Source organism: Oryzias latipes, assembly GCF_053564925.1.
Source record: "Oryzias latipes strain Hd-rR chromosome 1 unlocalized genomic scaffold, Olatipes_Hd-rR_3.1 chr1_Y".
NCBI classification, from domain to species: Eukaryota; Metazoa; Chordata; class Actinopteri; order Beloniformes; family Adrianichthyidae; genus Oryzias; species Oryzias latipes.
The window spans coordinates 1,895,626-1,918,638 of record NW_027616335.1 but is presented as its reverse complement, the minus strand read 5'-3'; the positions used below and the strand labels follow the sequence as shown (position 1 = coordinate 1,918,638).

General features: G+C 39.1%; 1 protein-coding gene across 2 annotated transcripts in view; it reads left to right on the top strand.

Moving 5' to 3' along the window:
- Positions 1 to 23,013, top strand: part of fhip1aa (FHF complex subunit HOOK interacting protein 1Aa) — a 32,061-nt gene that overhangs the window by 7,247 nt on the left and 1,801 nt on the right. The window contains exons 2-13 of one of the 2 annotated variants that reach the window (XM_004066003.5): positions 6,606 to 6,651; positions 7,161 to 7,227; positions 8,872 to 9,085; positions 12,635 to 13,315; positions 14,873 to 15,031; positions 15,268 to 15,354; positions 15,630 to 15,797; positions 17,491 to 17,570; positions 18,376 to 18,578; positions 20,074 to 21,048; positions 21,124 to 21,302; positions 22,520 to 22,643. In XM_004066003.5, the coding sequence (XP_004066051.3) occupies positions 8,981 to 9,085; positions 12,635 to 13,315; positions 14,873 to 15,031; positions 15,268 to 15,354; positions 15,630 to 15,797; positions 17,491 to 17,570; positions 18,376 to 18,578; positions 20,074 to 21,048; positions 21,124 to 21,302; positions 22,520 to 22,643 (2,761 nt within the window). In that variant the 5' untranslated portion in view covers positions 6,606 to 6,651; positions 7,161 to 7,227; positions 8,872 to 8,980. Of the gene's footprint in view, positions 1 to 6,544; positions 6,652 to 7,160; positions 7,228 to 8,871; positions 9,086 to 12,634; positions 13,316 to 14,872; positions 15,032 to 15,267; positions 15,355 to 15,629; positions 15,798 to 17,490; positions 17,571 to 18,375; positions 18,579 to 20,073; positions 21,049 to 21,123; positions 21,303 to 22,519; positions 22,644 to 23,013 lie in introns of both variants that reach the window. The other variant, XM_023957694.2, reaches the window with a different exon arrangement.

Sequence of the window (23,013 nt, the reverse complement as noted above, 5' to 3'; positions counted from 1 at the left end):
TTAAACAGACAATACTGATAGATGGATAGATATGCCTTTAATGTTACTGTCCACATGAACAATGAAACTGGAACAGTCACCATCCCAGTACAAAGAAAAAATGCATAAAATGCATAACATGCCACTATGTACAAAAGAGATGTCAAACATAAAAATGTCTGTAATAATGTGCAGAGCCATGTGTACAAATATAAACATGTCTGATGTGCAAAAAAGCATGGAGGTAGGAAGTGTTGACAAATGTACTCATTTACTAAATAAACAGATATACATATGCATCCCAGAGGGCAACAGGTCGAACAAGTCTGAGCTGGGGTGTGAACTGTCCTTGATGATGTTTCCGGCCTTGCTGAGGCAGCGTGCCTCAGTGCCTAAATAATTATCTTTGGCTCAGAGAAGCAAAGTACAAGTGTTAACAGCCACTATCAATCTCTTTCTCTGAAACCCTCCTAGGGATCTAGGGATCAGACTTGGACTTAAACCATCACATTAAATATTTCATATCATCAGAACTACCATCTTAAAAATGTTTCCATACTCAATGGTATTTAATCTAACCCAGACCCATTGAGGCTCATTTGCTTATCTCCAGCAGGTTAGACTATTGTAGTAGTCTGCTCATTGGAGCCTCAGTCACATGCACACATATGGGAAGATGACCTGTACAGGTGCTGCAGGTTTTTGGGTTGTGCAGGGTCATAAAGAGGAGTGGCTGTATCTGAAGCTATGGACACATCAGGCATGTGACATGGCTTTAAGAACGTGCTCAACGTTGGTTCTTGAACGCGCTTTTAGACCATGGTGTTGATACCGGACAAGCAGGGAGGGGCTTCTTCTTATTATTTATTTTCTTCAATGGCAGGTTGGTTGGTAAACATGTTGGACACTGGCCCTTGAGGCCTGGATTCTGACACCCCTGCTTTGAGGGAAGCCCAGGTGTGTCTCACAGTTCCCCTGGGGCTTGTAGGGCCACCTCAAGGGACGTCATGAAAATGGAACATTTGATTGTTGTGCGTTTGATAAGTGTTTCGTGATACATGGGAGTTGCACGCACTTATGACATATAGTTGATGCTGTGGTACAGACCCCTTACACCACAAACTGGTCGTTTATAATGAGCTAGTGGCTTCTTGCTGACCATACAAGAATCCCCCATCCATGGGGTATGCATGCTTTGATGCTTTTATTCTGTCATGTGAGCCACTCCTGAAAAATAACAGCTAAATATTTGCCTTTGGGACTAAACTAACTGACTCAAATTGAGAACTTTTCTTTTTTAAGTTCTGTTAATTTTAGGGGCTTATCTTCATGATTCACATTTATTAATTTACTCAACCTTACCAGACGAGTATTGAATGTGTTTACTATGGCAAAGTAAATTTTTGATGCTTAAATAGAAGCTGAAGGTGGAAAAAAAAGTTACTACAACGAAAATTTGTATCCTACATTATGTGGATAACACATATTCTGAGGACTCTTTAAGGAACACAAAAAATGTAAAAAGCAACACTTTCCATTGAGAAATTAGTATTTTTATATAAAAAATAAAAAAGAATTATGAAATTCTTTTGATAATGGAAATATTTAGCTTGTTTGATTGAGGACTTTCTCAGCTTCATTTACCTACACGATATTCCATAAAAATTACCGTAGTTTAAAAAGTATGGACCGGATTTTTGTGTGTGGAATCTCTGGAATCAAACATTTTTATTAATATTAGGTTAGAAATGTAAAACTTTAAACTAGTACAATTTAAAGTCCCACTGCAATCAGCCTTTGATCTATTGTAGGATAATTCCTAGTGGTCTTTCAATGATGTCCTTTTCAGCCTAAATCAAAACACCCGTGTCGTTTTCTAGGATGTAGTTTCTGCAGAGCAGCAGGAGTTTATTAGAAATTTCCCTTTGAGTTGAGTTGAACTGTTGGCGCTGAGTATTGGAGTTCTTCCGATCATCCCTTTTGTTTTTCATAGTGCTTTTGATTCACAACAACTTTAATAAAGACATACCAGTACTCAATTTCAATAATTCTGAGCTTAAGTTTCTTCGTAGTTATCGTCTTTCATGAGAAAAATACAACTAGAACATGCTGAAAACACCAAAGACATTATTTTCATTGGAGTGGGTCTTTAAGCATTTATCTTATTCTGAAAATCAATGAGAAAGTGAGAAATCTAAGGAATTTCTGTGACATTTGCTTTTCTGCGGCTCATTAAGATGTTTTTTCCCCAGGTAACAGAATCTTTACTATACTTTTTTGGTCTTCAATTGACCTTAGACCAGTACTTCTCAATTATTTTTTGCAAGCCCCCCCCCTAGGAAAAAGAAAATGTTTCACGCCCCCCCTAACCCCCCCCCCCACACACACACACACACACTTGCCGCAGTGACAATATATTAGGTTAGTATCTATAAAAATTGTGCAAGTATACCTAAAATTGTATCTTTTAACATTAACTAAACAAAAAAAGCAATATAAATCTACTTTCAACAAATATTTCATTTTCTTTGCCACACAGAAACCGTTATAGTCTAAAACAGAAAAGAAGCTTAAAGTGCCTGAAATGAAAAAATCTGTCAGTCGTTATTTCAACTAGAAACATTTTTGACCAACTGAACCATTTGATGCTGAGAAAAAAATTCAACAATAAATAAATTGTTGTCTTATCACATTTTTCTTGAATATTCTTTTTAATAATATTTATATTGTTGTTAAAGGCAACAATAAAACACATAACCACAGATGGTTTGTGCTGCCTGTACTTACGGGTTCCTTTTGTTGTCCTGACGTTTAGCATTAAAACCAAATTGACTATCAGTGGAAAACATAAAAGAAATAAAAGTTTCAAGTAAAATTATTTTGAATGATAAAGTAGTCGGAGTGATGTTAATTTTCAATTATTATTTGTATTAAAAAAGACGTGTTTTTTTTTTAAATCAGTGATTCACTATTTGCAGAAAAAGTTACAAACAAACCACACAGATTTCCATCATTGAGCGCCAGCTGTTTCTGTTCAGCATCACTTTAAACTACAAGAACTGTCAGGACACCGTTTCCCACAATGCATCGATTTGGATTGATATGTGACGCTGAAGAAAAAAACAAACAAACCAGTATACACTTTGCACCAGGTGATGTCCGGTTGGGACATCTCAAACATGCATATTGTTTAGCTGGTCGGACCAAACGTGGAGGCCGCAGATTGCCCGCCCTGGGGCAAAGATAAACTCAATGCTGTTTATTGACATACACAACACCCAAGAAAATGGATGACCTTGAACACTGGGCTTAAATCATGTACGCAGCTTTAAGGCTTCATAAACAATTCCAGAGGACCGACATGACCTTTCAACCCTTAACTCCTATCCTGACTCAGACGTTTGGCTGTCTGCTGGATGACTAAAAGTTGCAGATCCAATAAGATGATATTCCTCAACTTTTTTTTGATTAGCTCATTCCAAAAATTGTAACGCAAGTTACCGTAAGGTTTAGTTCATTTGAATCAGCTTAAACCATTATATACATTTTGACATTTTAGAGTGCACAAAGTCCTCTGATTAGGCATTTCTTTAGAATTCAATAACAAAATGCATGAGATGAAACCCTAAAAAACAGAGAAATCAAAGGTTGAAAGAACAAAATTAAATGAACCATACAGAGCTTCTTTAAAAACTGTCATTCTTCATAGTAAAGGGCGTGTTCTTGCCTTTAGCTGTTTGCATTTGCCGCACCTTTGTGTCTAAGATCCTCTGGGATGGCTTTCAGCTCACCATGGCAGAGACCAGATGGAAAAAAAACCTCAGAAGAAGATGAGAGCATTTCTATTATTCTTTTCTTTTTTAATTTCCTTTTTTTTTTTTGCTCCTTTTGGAGCAGGGTTATATGTTCCCTTTTGATCCTTTTGAAAACTGAGCTCTGCATTTTTACCTTGGGAACACTGCTTCTCATGCAAAACCACAGGGAAAACTGTTCCTCTGAACAAAGATGTGTCACTGGGTGTGTGTGCACGTGTGTGTAGGTGTGTGTCATGTGGTGATCACAAATGATCTTTTTATGGAGGGTAACTGCTTCCAGTTGGTTGTAGGTGAAACGTCTGACATGGTTTGGTTTTTATGAAATTTTCTTTGTGTGTTGATGTGATAGTGTGCTTTCATAGATCCGCTGAAGATCCAGATCCATCGTAGGAAATGTTTCATACAAAGTGAAAAGAAATTGGAAAAGGCCTTTTAATGATGGTATCTTTTATCTCAAAAACTGTCAGGAACCGCTCACATCTTTGTCTAAATTTCTATTCTCACATGAAGGTGTTATAATCTTGTGGGGGAAACATTCTCTGGTTAATGTTTTATTACTCTAATCACAGTCAGAAACTTCCAAACACCAGCATGCTTAACCTTTTTCAGACTTCAACAACCCTTCGGCATTGAGAGCTTCTGACAAGTTAATTAACATAATTGGAGTGAAGTAACTAGCAGATATTTTTAAGGCACACGTTCAAACTCGAAGCCAAGTTGCAGCCCTAAGAAATCAACCCACTCCCTGAAAACAACAGTGACGCTTTCCACCTGCAGCTCATCTTGATGTACAATTTTCAGGTTCCTAAATGGTTTGAAATCCTCACTGGATTGGAGCGTGGATAGCTTTTCAATCGGAAAGGTGGTTTTAAAGATGTGTTCACGCCACCCTTGACGTTGGAAGCAGCTACTACCAACAAAAAGTCAATGTAAATGTGCATTAACACGCGTGTCGGGCTTCCACGTTCTGAAGTCTTGTGTTCACGTGTAGCTATGCCAATTTTTACGGCTCTATGTAAAAAAACCCTGCAGCCTTTAGACCCACATTGCAAGTTTAACAAGGTTGAACTTTGACTAACCATTTGAAAATTGATTATGGAGGACAAATTATAGATTGCAGTTTATGCCCAGAGAGAATTAAACAACACAAAGTTTTTGATTTATCAGAATAGAGCTAAAAAAGGAAAAGCCTGGAGCAAGATTTTTTGCATCAATCTTTTGCACCAACTACAGGTGGCAGACATGCGATGCTAAACGGTGGAAAAAGAAAAAGAATTCTCTCCTTGCTTATCCATTATGAACACCATGGACTAATCGCCTGTTCAAGAACCTGTGTTGAACACGTGTCTAATACCTGGTGTGTACATACCTTCAGAATTGCAGATGAAAGCTAACATGAATACATTTCTGACCCATCTCTGATTGCAAAACCATTACCAAGACATTTTAACAACAAAACCCCAAACTTACAGACGAAGCAGGATACGTTGCCTTTCACTTTTTCCCCCCTAAATATCATTTTCCTACTTAATATGCATGATCTTGAAGCTTTGAAGTAAGCTATATTTTCTTTATGAAGAATGCAAACTTAAATTTAGCAAATATTGCATTTTGCAGAGTCATTTAACATGAGCATACTTTTCTAAAAAGCACTAAGTAGCTAATATTAAACAAGAAAATGTAAAAAGTTGCTGTTTTTTGCGTTAAAATGTGGAAATGGGTCTAATTACTGATTCTCATATGCAACCCACAGTCAGGAGAGATGATCATAAAATTTGTTGCAATCGTCAGTCGAAACACATTTGGTGGTCTGTCATGTGTGAAGGAGATCATCCTTTCACTCTTTACATGATTTTTTATTTTATTTTAATGCAGCTCATCTCTGATTGAGCTTCTATAATCAAACTGACATAATTGGGTCATTGAAGATCTTTAAAGGGGAAAAGAGCAGTAGAGCTTTTGCGGCAGAGTGACAGTTAATGCAAACAAAACTACTAAATCATGCAATGAATTTTTTTTTTTTGTATTTTATAATTTAACATTCACTTCATAGAGCATTCCTTCCCTTAACTGGAGTTGAATTTCACTACAGCAAGTAGGACATTTCTTCTTAGTAGCAGATTCAACACATGTTGTGCAAATGAGGCCATAATTTAGGTCACAGCCTTCGATAACAAGCCTTTAGTAGATTAATTTAACTGGAACAAACAAATTGCCCTTTTTTGTGTTGTTGTGAATCATTTTCAGACTCTAAGCAGAGGCCTGAAAAGACCTACTGCACCATTTCAGTTGTGATTGAGTGTCTCTTTCCAAGTTCCTGAGCCTAACCGTGAAACAAACGTGTTTTCTTAAAAAGCTTGCATGTTGGCTGAAAGTGTCAAAGGGAGAGGAAAAAGACGGGGCGGTGTGTTTGTTATCCGCTGCATGTGTGGGCTTCAGAGAAGAGTCATCCAACACTTTGTTGGGCAGTTTTTTTTCTGCTTGTAGCCAGAATACTCCTCCACATTTTATAACTTATAATAGAGAAAAAAACAGGTAGCATGTGCAGATATGAATAATTCTTTAGTAGCTTTTGTTGATTTTTTTTTTTAAAGAATTAAATGCTAGCAGCTCCTAATTTCTTTAGGCTTTCTCCCATTTGGGTAACTCCCATACGCTCTCCTCCCTCCCGCTTCCCTCTAACATCCTCCTCTCCATCTCCATCCAAACTGTTAGCTCACATCCAGTCACTTCCCACCTCTTGCATGTAGGCCTTCATCATGCTGCCTCCTCCTCCCCCCCATCCTGACGTGTCGATGTCTCTGACTGCAGGACAAGAACGGAGTGAGCCGTCCCTGTGAAAGATGCCTGAAGGAAGGTAGGGAACTCCACTCCCACACACACACTCGCCACTATTCCCACACTGCATTCCTTCCCGTGAATTCCACAAGACAGACTGCAGCTGTAATATAAAGCAGATGGGGAAAGTTTTGCTGTGCGCCTTGTTACGGGACGGTGGCTCGGCGGCAAAGCAAATTCAATTGAAGCAATGGGCTCTGTCTGGTCAGGAGAGACTCGGATGGTGGAGTTGGGACATAGTGGCGGGCCGCTACTGCGCGTCTCACAGTTGATCCCCTGCAGTGACAGTCCATGTGTAGTTTGGAGGACAACTTTAGCTCTCCATTGTATTTGTATTGAAAAACGGACACACTCCATCACATCAATAAAAGGTTCCCTGTAGTATCTGTTTGCCAGTTGATGGTCTCATAATGCATTTTCATCATCTGTTGAAAGCTGTACTCATAGTGTTTTCATTTTGACATTCTTCACATGTCTTTGAAGCATTATTATTATAAAACTCTTGCTTTATGTCTTTCATGTTGACAGAATGCGCCTCCCTCTTCATTTAAGGCCTGCATAACAGCACAAACAGGCCCTGCTACTATTCTACTCGGTAAGTGTCAATAACTTCTTTCAAAGAAGAGGTAAAAGTACGCTTCAAGGATAACCAGACTGTTAGATGCTGCGTGGCTAACATTCTAGTCATTAATGCAGACACTCTTAAGCTACGTACAAACTGTGAATTTGACATTTAGTTCACAATGTTCAAACTAGATAAGCAGGGAAGGGATTCTTCATCTTTTTTTTTTCTTTTTCTACTGTCTACTAGCACATGTCCACTACCTACAGTTGGAAGAGGCTTGGTATAAAATGTCAAAGCAGTGAAATTCTTTCAAATTTTCTTTTACAGCTTTGTTCCAATCTATGAAAATTTTGGTGTCACATAATTCCTGCTGGGCACAAACCGCAATTATGAATTTCTCCTTCATGATCAGTTTTCTAATGGTTGGCACTTCGTGATTTAAAGGGGACGTCATCCATTTGTCAATAACAAATCTGATTCCCCGATTATAACAGGGTTCAGTGGTCGCGCGTTTCGAATGTAAAGGCAAAAAACGCTCATGCAAAACTACGCATGAACGCAAGAGTTTTAAACGTGGAAACCTGAAGCGTGTATTTAAGCCTATAAAATAGACTTTTCGTTTTTTTCATTCTTGTTTTTCCGCCTAAGAAACAAACAGACTTTTCATCGGAAGCGGCTGCTTGAACGTACGTTGCTGAGGACGGTGCTAATGTAGCTATAGACTTATTCCTCTTCATTTCTGTCTGAAGGCATCCAAAAGCCTATGCAAACCAGGAGGTTGTTGTTACTCAAAGAAAATAATAAATCTGGATTTTTTGAGGAGGTTTATTAAAAAAGGGTTGTACAGATTTCAAAGATTTCTTTGAAGGATTGATGTTTTTTCAGCTTCCTCACTTTTTGACAGGCTTCTGCAATAACAGACAGAAGATTAATCAACTCCAAACAGCATGCTTAACAAGCTAATGCGCTAACAGCAAATGTCTTCATTTTATTCAACTGTAGGAAAATGTTTGGTTACATTTTGAAAAACTATTTTGTTTTAATGTGTTGTCATTCGTGTCTTCCTGTAGCAGGCTCCCTATTCCCACTAATCTTTCACTAGTGTTAAATAAAACTGTCCTCCAAATGCTGTCAGTTGTAGTGGTGGCTTTTCTTTAAACCGGCCTCAGGCTGCTTCCCGAAACATGACTCCAACTTTTCTTTCTTTAAAAGGGTTTTCAGTGCAGAGCAAAAATATGATCACCCTCCAAAACCTCAAAACTCCAAACTAGGCAATGATTCGTTTTCTCTCTCCAAAGTAGTCCACACCCAGCTGCTGTTTGCCTCCAGATGTGAAAAAAAAAGTGTTTCTGTAATGAGTGTGCGGGAATCCACTCTGGGAGTCTGAAGTATTCTGAAACAATCTAACAGCTCAGTTCTAAGTTCAGAGTGCAGCAGGCTCATGGAGTTGATCGTGAAGTTTCGCTCTCTCCTCTGAGTCACCTCACTATGCCTGTTATTGTTCTGGTTCTTGCGTGCCTGTCATAACTGTTGGCCAGCCATGCAGAGGCGTAGGGCAGTCTGCGGCAGGCATATTCATACTCATATCATTCGTCTCTGTTTTTCTTTTATGATACAAACTTCTATGTGTGATGACTTCTGCTGATATTTGTGTAAAAATGTTTCATCCCTCAGATTCTTCATGATTTATTGACTCCCTGCAGTTATGGTTGCACCCAGTGAGCAACCCGGAATGCTTCCCCTCTCCTTTCTATGACACGACTCAAACCACGTGATCAGGACGATGGCCTCTGTGGTCGCCAATGGAAACCAAGAAAGACAGTCTCTGGTTTTGAGAGGGGTGGATCCAGAGACTTGTATGATTGTGTTCAAGAACCACTGGGCTCAGGTAAACATCAGAACAACACTAACAGGTTTAAATACACAGGTTTCCTTCAAAAGATCCACAACTCACGTTTCTATTTATTATGAGGAATGATGATGGAAGCTTGGCTTAATACAACAAACTCCATCTCTAAATATACAGTTCATTTTAGAAAGCAGTTTATAAGTGCCATTGGTCGTTCCATCTTGCTGTTTTGCCAGAAACTTTTTAACTTTTATTTCTTAGTCATAGCTGTAAACTCCTTTAAAGCAGCTTAACTAACAGCCTTCTTTTGTATTTGTTTTAAATTAAAAACGCAGCAAAGTCTTTCTCAGCCTAACTCCACCTACAAACTGCAGAAAGTTGATCACTGCAGCGTGGCGAAGGCCAGTGGAATCTTGGCAGGCTGAAGCAGTTCTTGTCAGGCTCTTGGCTCTCTCTGTGCAGCTGGATGTGTCCCTGTTCACCTCTGTGGGACCTGAAGGCCTGCCACACCTCCCTCACCAAGCTAAACTAAGTGTTCTAATGGGGGGAAAACAGTGGCTAGATAGACATTAGGGAGATGGAAAGTGTCTTGCTAACTGTCATTTTACATCTATTTTAAAGATTATTGAACTGTGGTCTGATCCTTTAGTCTGAAAGAATCCAGAATCCAGAGTTCCATTCAAACTTTATCAAGTTTACAGGGATTAGGTGTTGGTCTTACACCACACCAAGACCCCGCAACTACAACCCACAACCCGGAGGCAAATCTCTAAAGAACTACTGCCACTCTGCAGAAACTATGTCCTAGAAAACAACAGGTTATTTTAATTTGGCTAAAAACTAAATAATCATAATTAGAAGACCACTGGGAATGCTTTTACAATAGATCAACATATGATCGGAGTGGGACTTAAAGGGTGTCAGACTCGAGGCCTGGAGGGCCGGCATCCAGCTGGTTCTTCAGAAACCCTGCCCTATCTGCTGCATATTACCTGGATCAGGTTTGTTTTGGCAATAAAAAGCTAGAAAGGCAGTCTAGTTAGAAAACAAGCAGGACACTAGCCCTTGAGGCCTGAAGTTTGACACCCGTGAGTTGATGTAAAAAGTACCATTTACTTTTTTGCACTGGAGAAAGCCTTCATCTAATCCACTGACACAATTATTTTAACGCAACAAATGACATTTTCCCAAGTTTAGTAAAATTCTAAAGATCTCAAAAACTAGGGACATTTGTGGTGTTATGAGTCAGATATATGCCTGCTGTTGTATGCATCACTTAAGTCCCCCACACGACTTTAGAAGTCAACTCTCTGCACCACCTAACTAACAGCAGAATCTCTGTTTAAAACAAGATCAAAACGGAAAGGTTTAAATAAAGACTGACTTTTAGTGAAGTCGCCCACGTGTCTCTTTTTGAGATAAGTGCAGTGCAGTGTTCGGCAGAAGCTGCATGCTTTTTTGATAATTGTATGAAGTCCTGCCAATTTCTGCAATGTGAACAGGGGGCTGAGCCTCTTCTGTTTGGTCTGTGCAACCAGGGAAAAAGTAGCACTTCAGGAAGCTTGCTTATTTTTAAAAATAAAATACAGGTATGACGAAATGATTAAGGATGGGGATCTGTGCCAAACTACTGACTTAATTCAGCGTTGACCTTCAGTTTTTACAACTTGGTTTGTGTTTTGAGTTTGTCAAATTTTTATTCTAAAATCTATTTTTTTCTAAACTATGAGCAAAGTGGTTTTTCTTTATCTGAAAAAAAACCCAAAGTTCCTTATCAGAAAATATATTTAAAATGCAGAATGCATTTTGAGATCTTCTGTAACCAAAATAAAAAAACAGAGCCGTTCTGGCTCCGGTACAAGATTAAACCTTCTAATAAAAAGTTTTCATCTCTCAGTGAAACCTTCTGCCTGTTTCAGTCTGGATGAGAGGGTTCATGCGTTTGCAGAGTCTGATCTGCCTCTTTTTGTATTTATTTAAAATGCTAAATGATTTTTAACTCGCACATAGAGTCTAGTTGTGGTTGTACGTTTTTTTAAAGAATCTCTTTTTGATCTTATCTACCATCTCGTCCACTAAGATCCATCACTGATTTGGTGAAGACGTTTTTACATGCGTGTCTCCTTAACTCTGACTAGAGCAGCGGCTGATCTTTGTTTTTTTTTTGTACCCTCCGTGAAGTAGGGTCTAAGGGCAGGGATAGTTTACTCTATTTTGTTTTTAATTCCTATTGAATTCTATGTGTTCATGATCTTTTTGATTTTATGTTTACTTTACAATTACCGATACAAAACCCATTGAGACAACTGTTGTTGAGATTTTGGGCTAAATAAGTAAAATTCAATTGAATTGAAGTTCTTTTCTTTGTCAGATTATGTCATACACTTATTTAAGCAACTGCTATAGAATGCAGGATCAGCCAGTTGGTGTTGGTAGCTTTTTATATATTTTTTCACTTAACCTTTATTTTTACCAGGACTTTCAAATGAGAATCAGCTCTTAGTTTGTACGTGAGCGGCAGCACAAAAAGACTTGTATATTTCTGTGTAGCATCTGGTTCAGAACTGCAACCATTAAACACAATTATTAAAGTGCAGTGATCACACTTTCTCTCAGAGAAACAAAAAAAGCTAAATTGTTGCCTGAACATTTTAAAATATGTTCTGAAAAACCACAAATTCTCTTAAAATAGTTACAAAATCAGACAGTTGCTGTTCATTTCAAGTTTTTCAAAAATCACGAGACAACTTTCTAAGAGGCTAAGAACCTGCAAAAACATAATTTGACCTTAATTATTTTTTTTGCACATTTGTGCAACTTTCAGAAAACTTTTAGGCGGCATTCTTTCAAGTGTTTGTGCAAAACTGCTGCATTACTAGGTCAAGGTCTGCAAAGGAAAATGATAGTAACTTGACAGGAGTTATCCACTCCACTCCTCAAATATGTCATTTTATCATCAAACGTTGACCATTTTACATACAAGTAATGAATTTTCTTCATTTTAAAACCAATGTGAACTCTACCCGATTAGGTATGAAGAAATGAAACTGCAATCTTTGAGTAATAATTCAAGAAATAACTGGTGCATCCTTCTAAATGATCTTCGTGACCCAGGTAGACTGTCTGATAGCACTGGCCTGTCGCATACACAGTCAATGTTGTCATGGTGACAGTGTGAGGCTGGGGACGCGGGTTTCTACACAGTAGACACACAAGGGTGGGGACTGGGAGCACAAAGGGCTGTTTCATTCAGAGTTCATTAGGACTGTGCTGCTGTTCCATTTCCACCCACTATTTCCAGGGAGGACTGGAATTATTAGGCATCGTCCATTTCTACCTTCTTAAACTCTTTTACCTTTCAACTTTCAATATTTATTCTCATTTTATGGTATGTTTGTGTAAAAAAACAGTTTTGTCGTAGAAGATGGTAGATGATTAAACTGATCTCGTGTGGCAAGCTGCAGGTTTATGTGGGAGTCTTTATGGCTGTTTGTGGTGGCCACAATTCGGCTTTTGACATCAGTGCCTAAGGTATTTGTTTGTAAAAACACCAAAAAGTCAGAAAGTTTATCTTGCTTCTCCCTGTAGGTGGTGAAGATCCTTGAAAAGCATGACCCCCTCCGTAGCAGCTCCACCCTGCCCTCCCTGAGTGTCATCAACCTCAGCCACGGCTCTGGTGGCAGCTCCCGCTTTGGCGCCATCCCCGGAGACGAGGCGAGCGCTGTGCAGAACTACGTCGAGCACATGCTCTTCCTGCTGATGGAGGAGGAGTGCGGGGAGGCCGGCGCCATGGGCCCCATCCTGGAGTTTGTGGTGATGGAGAACGTGATGGAGCGCCTGTTCGTGTGGAGCCTCCGCAGGGAGTTCACAGACGACATGAAACTGGAGCAGCTCAAGATGTACGAGATGCTGGTGGGCCAAGCACGCCAGCCTCTGCTGCATCACAAACCCATCCTGCGGCCGCTCATGATGCTGCTGTCCTCCTGCTCGACCACGACGGCACCCGCCGTGGAAGCCGAGCTGGTGCTGCTCCTAAACCAGCTGTGCTGCGTTCTGGCGAAAGACCCGTCCATCCTGGAGCTGTTTTTCCACACCAGCGAGGACCAGGGAGCCACGAACTTCCTCATCTTCTCCCTCCTCATCCCCTTCATTCACAGAAAGGGAACAGTGGGCCAGCAAGCCAGAGATGCTCTGCTGCTCATTATGTCGTTATCTGCTGAGAACGAGCGAGTGGCCAAGCACATCGCAGAGAACACCTACTTTTGCCCGGTCAGTTCTTAAGGAAAACCATCATCTATCCTCCTTTTGTCTGATTGTTGTTGCTCTTTAATTATTCACTTAATTCATTAATCTCTTTTCTATTTTCTCTGAAATTTTAAAACCTTAAAAGTCTCAGTTAACTCTCAGTTAGCATCCTGAAATCCAAATATTACAAATTATGCACATCAATGAATATGTGTGCATAAACAGCAGTTTTTTGAAAATAGAACACAAATATTTTACATTTATTAGATTACAGCTCAGGTGCGACAGCCAGACAGTTCAGCGTAAAACTGTCTTGATGTTTGGAACACAAGTGGGAATTCGATTGGCTCTGGAGGCCCCTACTGTGAGGCCGCAGTGGTATAGTCCTTTTGAGATTGTATGCATTACTACACCACTAATGATGCATCTCACAGTTTACTGCTCTGCTGCTTGTTGTTTAAGTCTCCCTTGAAAACACTCAGAAGTCCTTAATAACAAACTCTCATGATATCACTCCATGCTACATGGAAGATTTTGTATAGATGCAGTTTGTTGCCACTCATTTGTTTTTAAGTGTACATGTCACATATAGGAAATAGACTACATACAATAGATTTGTAGATGCACTTTTTGCATCTCTATACTAAAATAGTTGTTTATTTGAAGTATATCTTAAAAAATAATCAAATGAAATTTCCCACGTGTGGGATCAATAAAGTATTTCTGATTCTGATCTATAATTATTGAGTGTTTCATTTATTTGGAGGACTTGTACAAAAGAAATTTCTCTTCTGAATAATAAAAAAAAACAGGTAAACAATATTTACTCATTAGTTTAAAAAATGAAAACAATAAAACCTGAGTGAAAATATAGAACACTAGAAAAATTAATCTGCCGTCGAAAAACACTTTATTCAATTAGCTAAATGAATGGAATTAAATATAAAAGAATGAAGTCACTGAAAGGTGTAATTGTTAAAATATTATCATAAAAACATATAAACAGGAATATCACATTAAAAAATTCTGAATTCAGATCGCATCTAAAACTTAGGTGACGACGGCGGAAAAAACATTTATATATTCAGTCAATCAGTTTACAGTCAGTTTATGGGTAAAATCACTGGATTCACACCTACACGGCTTGAAATTCCTTAGTTTTTCAGTATTGAATGGTGTCTGTGAGACTATATTAGCCCATAACACTCTGTAAGTAGTATTTCCACACTATTTTGTCTCTTGGTCTCATATTTTTATCTATTACGTTGAGCACAATATTTCAGAGGATTTAAAAAAAGACTAAGTACAGTGTTGCATGTTGTTAATGTGCAACATTTTATTTTCATACTCGTTAATGTAACTGAACCAGTTAATGAGCATCCGCACAAACAGCTGAGACTGCTGGCAATGTTTTAGTTTACTACACTGAAAAAAGTGGAACAATCAAGAATGACAGTTCTTTTTCATTATTTTGGAAAAGCATCAGGAAAGCCATTCAATATGTTTTCCGTTGATTTCATTTAGGGCATTGTGTATTCTGTGTTGTCCTACTTATTCAGATGACTGTCCTTGGTCTTGCAGGTGCTGGCCACAGGACTGAGCGGCCTGTACTCCTCTCTGCCCACCAAACTGGAGGTGCCCAGTGAAGAGTGGCACTGCCTCCACAAAGAGGACTGGCTGCAGATGCCCTCATTGGTGCAGTTTCTTAATTCACTGGAATTCTGTAATGCTGTGATTCAGGTAAATGTGCTTCGACTTTGTAACAATGATGCAAAAAGCCATTGAGATCACTGGATGACACATATATGTGCTCTAAGGTGATAAAACTGAAAGGAAGTTATTTTGGTCTCTTAGCACCAGCTCACTTTCAATGTGCAGTTTTTCTGAGTTATTTTAGAATTCCAATGTATTACAAATGTGTTCAAATGTGGCTTAAAACATTCCCTTTCACATGTATTGATACCTGCGTTTTCCAGGTGGCTCATCCTTCCATCAGAGACCAGCTGCTAGATTACATCTATAATGGTTTCCTTGTTCCTGTCCTAGCACCAGCTCTGCACAAGGTTTCCTCTATTCTTCACTTTCACAAACACATCCATACCTGCTTTATAGTAAAATACACCATTCGTGCAAACATTTTTTATTCCCGATTTTATTGGTTCAAAAAGAGCTGTTAAAGTTGTAATGCAAAGCTGCAGAATTAAAATGACAGATAAATACTTTTCTTCTGTTTGTAAGTTACCATCTTGTGGCCTTTTGTTTCTAAATTGAACTTTTTAATTGATCCTGTTATGCTAACAATGACTCTCGTCCCTGTCGGATTCTCATCTCTGTGAAGCTCACGCTAGAGGAAGTGATGACCACCACAGCGTACCTGGACCTTTTTCTGAGAAGTGTGTCTGAGCCGGCCCTGCTGCAGACCTTCCTGTCCTTCATCCTGCTCCATCAACACGAGGCCGTCCACATTTTAGACACGCTGGTCAGCCGCGTCAACACCCCATTTCAGGTACGGGCAAACTGCACAAAACTGACAACCTAGCAACTGTCTGGACACACTCAGCTTGTGCTCAGTTTGGATTCACTGACTTCCTGGTATGGAGGATTCGGCAAGAGTTGGCAGCTCCTGGTTGGTGGTTTTGAAAGTATGTCTGATACATAAACAAGTAAAATAGCTGCAAGATGAAAACAGATCAAATTTAAACATAGAAAACAGACAAAATGTGCAGTTGAGTTTTAGGACATGGCGTAAGTATCAGCTTTCTACACAATGGCTGTGCAGGAACACAAAATATATAAAACACATATATCTTTATATATATCTTTAAAACGACATACTTTTTTCAGAGACTATTATCTTTGTAGTTTGCACACACATTGTTAGTTAAGATGGTTAACTATATAATAACGCTGTAACTTTCCAAACTGAACTACTGAAGTTTCAATTTGGTTAAAAAAATCTGTAGTATGGATGGCAGGATGAAAAGTTACTTCATTTTTGAGGTATTTTAGATCATGATAAATATTCACATATAAATGGGTTTATGCAGTTCAACATTTAACATTTTTATTTTGTAGAACCAACAAGTTAACATTGCTGACCATCTAATCCAGGGGTCGGCAACCTTTAACGCTAACAGAGCCATTTGGTCCAGTTTTTTATCAGACCAAAACCCGACTAGAGCCACAAAGTCCCACAAAGTATTTCTTGTGGCCTTTCATTTATTAAATGTAGCTTTTAAATATTTACAATAATTGAATCACATCTGTGTAAAAAAAATTCTGTATTTTTTTTATTTTTTGCTTTTAAAAGCTGCAATTACAGGTTCCTTTCAAAATAAAATACTTCAAAAAAGATACCTCTACAGCAGATTTATTTTTTTAAAGTGCAAGAAAGTCAAATATGGTGTTTTCTATTGTGACTTTGGTTTCCCTTCCTCATTTTTCTCCATTTACTATGAATATAAACTTGACAGTAGTGGTAAAAATTCTAATTTTAAATGCAATTATAGACTTTAAGAACTTTGGCTCTGAACTGCAACTAGACTTGAACAGCAGATAATCAGAATGTGTGCTTTAAGCGTATTCTGATAATAAACCTCTAAAATGAATAGACTATAGCAAATTCACCGAAACTACAGATCCAGTCATTATTGTTGTTAGTTGTTATCATGTTTCTTCAAAGCCAAAGAGCCACAATGGAGGAATAAAAGAGCTGCATGTGGCTCTAGAGCCTCAGGTTGCAGAGTCCTGATCTACTTAAAGTGATCTGATGTTATTTTGAAAGACTTTACTCTACACCTTTCAGTAAAAACTTTGCAGTCCAACCATCCATGATGATATCTGACACACTGAAAGACTTTTAAATCAGGAGCTGAGTAATTATAAAAACTATGTACTTATAATCTGTTCGTTTGAAAACAGAGGGAACAAACTGAGCTACAGGAAGAGGATCAGAATCACTCGAGCCTGCCCCCTGCTGGTCACAAACAAATCTAGACTCTTATTACTCAGAAACATGGTAATATTTTACATAAAATTTAAGTGGAACAAAGCCATCTGTGTGTGAATGTGTGTGACTGTTAATCATTTGGGCACTAGAAGAAGGCAAAGGATAAGTGAATAAGTATATACGATTGACCAAAATCGGATCATTGTAATTGAATGATTAAATTTGCTCTCCTCTCCATGTCTCTCTTCAGTTGGGCCTCGTATCGCTGTCATTTTTCCGCACTCTCATTGGCTTATACTGTGAAGATGTGATGCTGCAGCTCATACTGAGGTGAGTGGCGCTCATGCTGACACACAGATTTCAGAAGCATGGCAATTCTAAGTGGTGTATGATAGGCCTGCACAATATACCGCAAATTTATCGTTATCGCGACATCAAGCTGTGCAATATGCATACCGCAAAAGACGGCGAAAATCGCAATAAATGGTTACCTTGACCCTTGTGCTATCCTAGGCACTTTACCATTGGGAGTTGGGTCATCTAGACCCACTAGACAGTGCTCTGAACCTTTCTTCTTCAATGATTTGTGATCTTCACTGGTGTCCATGGATTACATGAAATCTTTCCACCTTTATCCACCTTTGTCATGGTAGGAAAAACACGTCAAAGTAAGGGGGGGTCATCTAAGATAGCACAAAGGTTAAATATGCTAAAACAAACTCATGGCAGCTTGAAATATTGAATAAATGAAATAAATCCCTTTATGCATTTAACCAATCGGAAGGACCCGTTTACGTTGTTGATCAATCAGATGAGCCCTTTTATGTTTGATGTTTGCCTCCTATGTCGACAAGGGTCATTTGGAGTATCATTTTTAAACTGTTGCAGTGAAATGGAAATGATGTTTTTGGTTGGTTTGATATTTGTTTATATACCGCAAATTATATCGTTATCGCAATATTAATCACCAATATCGCATATCGCAAGTTTTCCTCATATCGTGCAGCCCTAGTGTATGCCATAATGAGCTGCTTCACTCTACCTCCCGTCGTTACAGCTCACCCCGCTTGTCCCTACCCTCCTCCTGCGACTCCTTGCTAGTCTCCCTAACACGTCTTCTTATCTGCCTCCCCAGGTACCTGATCCCCTGCAATCACATGATGTTGAGTCAAAGGCGCGTGGTGAGGGAAAGGGACTTCTACTCAGCATCAGCAGCAAAGATCCTGGCCCTGACGCCGTCCTGCTGCTCACCTGATCACAGCCCCCCACCCCTACGACAGCTGGACTCCATCCTCTTCTCCAAAGGGTCAGACACTCCCAGCAGCTCCAGCAGCACAGGTAACAAAGGAGCACATGAAAGAAAGGGATTTGTTCTTGTGTCTTATTAAGTAGTTCTGATGGAAATCAATTCAATGGGTTACGATGACAGCTGTTAAAAAACGGGGTGACTGACATTTATTTAAAGTAAAACTAACAAACCACAGACTTTATTTATTTTGCATCTTATATGTATAAAGGTGATTCAAAGCTGAATTCACATAACAAAAGACTTTGAAATAGTTCAAACAGCAGGAATTCACTTCGTTGATTAAAAATATACTGTTGGTTGGAGGGACGGGTGGATGGTTTCTTAGTTGGTTGGTTAGTTAGTATGTTACTTATCATTGTAACAAGTGCAATGAAATTTATATGCTGGTCTTTGGTCAGTCCTTACATTAAACTGATAATTTACCATGATAAAGTTTATGACTAATTAAATACAAATAATACATAAAAAGTGCATCATTCAGTCACTAAAAATAGAAAATCATAACCAATTCATTTCAAGTAATTTAATTAAACTCTAAAATTTGTAAGTTTGGTTTTAGAAACTAAATTAAATTGGGTCCCTGATTAAAGCAGAAGACAACAGAATGACTGGTTCCACAAGGTGACGGTTTTTTAGGTGCCTGCAAGTTAGTTAACTAAAAAATAAATTGTTTGTAAATCAGTAAAACTATAAATTAAGGTAGTCTGACTTTAGATAAGTTAAATATTTACAATATTTTGAACACCTAATGGGTTATATTAAATGCTGTTTAAACTATTTCAAGCCACGAGAGGAAAATATGACACTTGGAATTTACCTTGTTTTAAATATTATTTTTTTCTGGTTAGTTATTTATTGATATTTGTTAATATGTTTCCCCTTGACGTTTTTTAGAAATGACAAACAGATTGTTCATATCAAGGAATTCCAGTTTTCCAAAAAAAGATCAATCAATTGAATTTTCAACAAATCTAACATTTTGTTGATTCTTTTCTGGACTGCCTGGTTCTGCATAAGTCAGAGCTGTGATGATTTACTGTGAGCCTTTTTTATTCAGAAACATCTGTTTTTTCCCACAGTATTTTATATAATTTTCTGCATTTAAAGCGGTTATAGCCATAGCTGTCTAAAAAGTAGTTTAGGTGTAAACAGAACATGAGGTCAAGAATAAAGAATGAAATGAGCTTGATAGAAAATTCCTGTGGATTCTAACATTTCTGTGTTGCTCCTTTATTTGGCAGGTTGTAATTCTATTAATGTTACTCTAGCAGGGTCTGTGCCAGCATATGGTGCGCTACATGATGTTGATCTACATTTAATTGGAGCATGAACAAGAAACCAGGATGATTGTATTTTATCAAATCGTGAGAACTCCTGCTGTTTGGTGCCATTGCATCACTTTACCGCCTGAAGTTTTGTGTCAAACTCATTATTTCTGCTCCGTGTGAGGGCGGTGCAGCTGTTCTACATGCCAGCTTTCATAACTCTTGTTTTTTTTTTCTTTTAAATATCTATTGTTATTAGAGAAGTCTCAGATCTTCGTGGAAGTGGACGATGGCTCTGGAATCTCCTGCACCATTGGCTCCGAAATCTACCTTGATGTCAGTTACCTTCATTACCTCTACGATGCTCGCCTGAGCATCAGCAGCTGTATGCGGGCCTGCCGGGTTTGGTCGGCGCCGTACGACGGGGAGGAACCGCCTCCGGACAAATACCAGCCGGGGGTGCTGGAAGAGCCGGGCCGACAAGCGCAGGCGTCTTTGAAGGGAGTCCCAAAGCTGCGCTTGCCCCATCCACGACCAAGCCCACCAACAAGTCTAGAAGCCTCTTCCACCAACCCAGTGGAGCTGGAGTGGGACGATAGTTACGACGTGTGCTCGGTTCAGACGGCCGAGGCTCCTGCAGAGAGCAAGCCCCCGCCGCCACTTCCTGCTGAGCCCCCAAAGCACATCCAAGAAATGAGGAGAACTGCTATAATGCTGGTGAAGGGCTCCTACATCGAGGAAAACGACTTCCAGGATGATGTCATGGTTTATGATCTTGTTGCTAAGAAAGACTCCACAGATTTGGAGTGCACAAAACACCTGCCCAACGGTTCCTCGTCAGAGGAAACCCAGCAAGGATCAGCAGATGTTCCTCCCAGAAAAGCATCGATGACGTCTGGGGTTAGTGACAAAGGCAAAAAGGGTTTGGAGACAAAGTTCAAAGGTCCGACTGATTGTAACGCCAATCTCCAAAACGCCGCTGCAGTGGAGGCAAGGGAGGATTTTTTGGATCAGTACGAGGAGCTCATTCGCACTCTAGACACAGAATCGCGGGGAAAACCAGCAACAGCCGAGGGAGACAGGCCTGTGGAGGAGGGCACAGACGAGGAGGAGATGGACTTCACTTCCTTCTCCGCTGAAACCCCAGAGCAAGACAAACCGCAGCCACCCTTTGGAATGGTTAATAAGTTCCGCAGTGGAAGTACAAACAAAAATCCTGCTGTGCCTTTCACAGGTGAGTCCAGGGGGAGTTTGGGCTGATTTTGGCGATGCAATGAGAACAGGTGAAAACCGAGCGCCCTTCCTGCAGGTCCTTTCATAAGCGTGCTGCTGTCCCGTCTGGAGAATATGCTCTCAAACCCGCTTCACGTCAACCTGCTGCTGACCGGCATCCTGGCCCAGCTGGCCGCCTACCCTCAGCCTCTCCTTCGCTCATTCCTCCTCAACACCAACTTGGTTTTTCAGCCGACTGTTCGCTCCCTCTACCAGGTAACAAACATGCCATCTTCTGATTAGGGCTGTGGATCGTTACTTAGGGGGTTATCCAATTCATGAGTCAAGATCAACGATAAACAGATCAAACCACGATTCTTACTATCTAATCTAAATATGTCTGAATGGTGGCTGTATGTTTGTCTTTTTACTGGTTGACTAAAAATTATAATAATATGTATTTAATCACTATCCTTTCTACCTTTATTCAGGATAAAAGATCAGAATCAACCAAACATAAAAACACAAAGATTTAGAAAGAAAGAAATGATATTGATCACTTTAATCAACGTCACATTTAAAAGTCTTTTTCCTGGTTGAACTTCAGCAGGAAACAAAACATAAACATCCCTGTTGCTTTGGATCCTTTAACAACAAATCCTGAAAAATGCTCTCAATGATTTTCAATCCTCAGTGTTTGACAACAAGAGTGAACGAGGACACAACTACACGTAACCCTTGTGCTATCTTAGGCACTTTACCATTGGGAGTTGGGTCATCTAGACCCACTAGACAGTGCGCTGAACCTTTTTTCTTCAATGATTGAAGAAAAGTGTCCAGTGTCCACCAGTGTCCATGTTATCCATGGACACTGGTGTCCATGGATAACATGAAATCTTTTCACCTTTATCCACCTTTGTCATGGTAGGGAGAACACGTCAATGTAAGGGTGAGGTCATCTAAGATAGCACAAGGGTTAAATCAGAATGTAACAACTAGAAATCCCTCACAGTCCTTGCAGCAACATTGTTTCTAACAGACTATTTTTCTTCTTTAGAGGAAATTGATCACAGGATTTGGGTAATATTTTCTAAATTGATGTTCTTCATATCATCATAAAAACAGATTTGTTTTAAATATATATATATATATATATATATATATATATATATATATATATATATATATATATATATATATTTAAAACAAATCTGTTTTTTTCAGGACTTATTTTTGTAAGCTGAACTTCAAACTTCAGTCTCTTTTTTAATTTTTTTTAAATCTACATCAATCTGAAAAAAATCTTGTTAAGTTTATCTACTTAAAATCCAACATTCTTCTGAGCGATCATTACATTGTCTGAAGTGTATTTTTACTTCACTATTAGATTAATAAAGAATGCAAATCAGCTATCTTGGATGTTCAAATACTCATAATTGTGATATTCAGATGCAGGAAAGTTCAGCTTAGATTTACAGAACTTGTTTTTTTAGGTGCTAGCCACCGTAAAGAACCAGATTGAAGAGGAGGCTGCCAGAAGGAAGGATTTTACTGAGCTGATCACTGCTGCCCAACACTGGCTGCTGGCAAGGGAGGCTTCATCCATTACAGCAGCAGGTGAGTTTTTTTGTAATTTTTTTTTTTTTAATGGCCGCCATCACTAAACCTGTCATCTGCTAAGGCACGAGTCCCAGCATGACGCCGCAGATACTGTTCTGGTTTTAGCAGAGAAATTCAGTCGTACATGATTTCATTAAGTCTGGCCTTTGTAGCTCAGACGCAGCCTCATTAGTCAAGAACAGTCTCATCTGAGCCCCAGAGCTTCAGCCAAGTTTTTGATTAGTCTGTGTGTAGCTGCAGAGCTGCACAAGCTCCAAAAACACAAGAGAGATGAGATTTTTTTTTAATTTAGCCTTTTATGAATGTGTTCATCATTTTTTTTAACCCAACCAAAATATTCATAAATACTGAAATCCATAGCAAGACT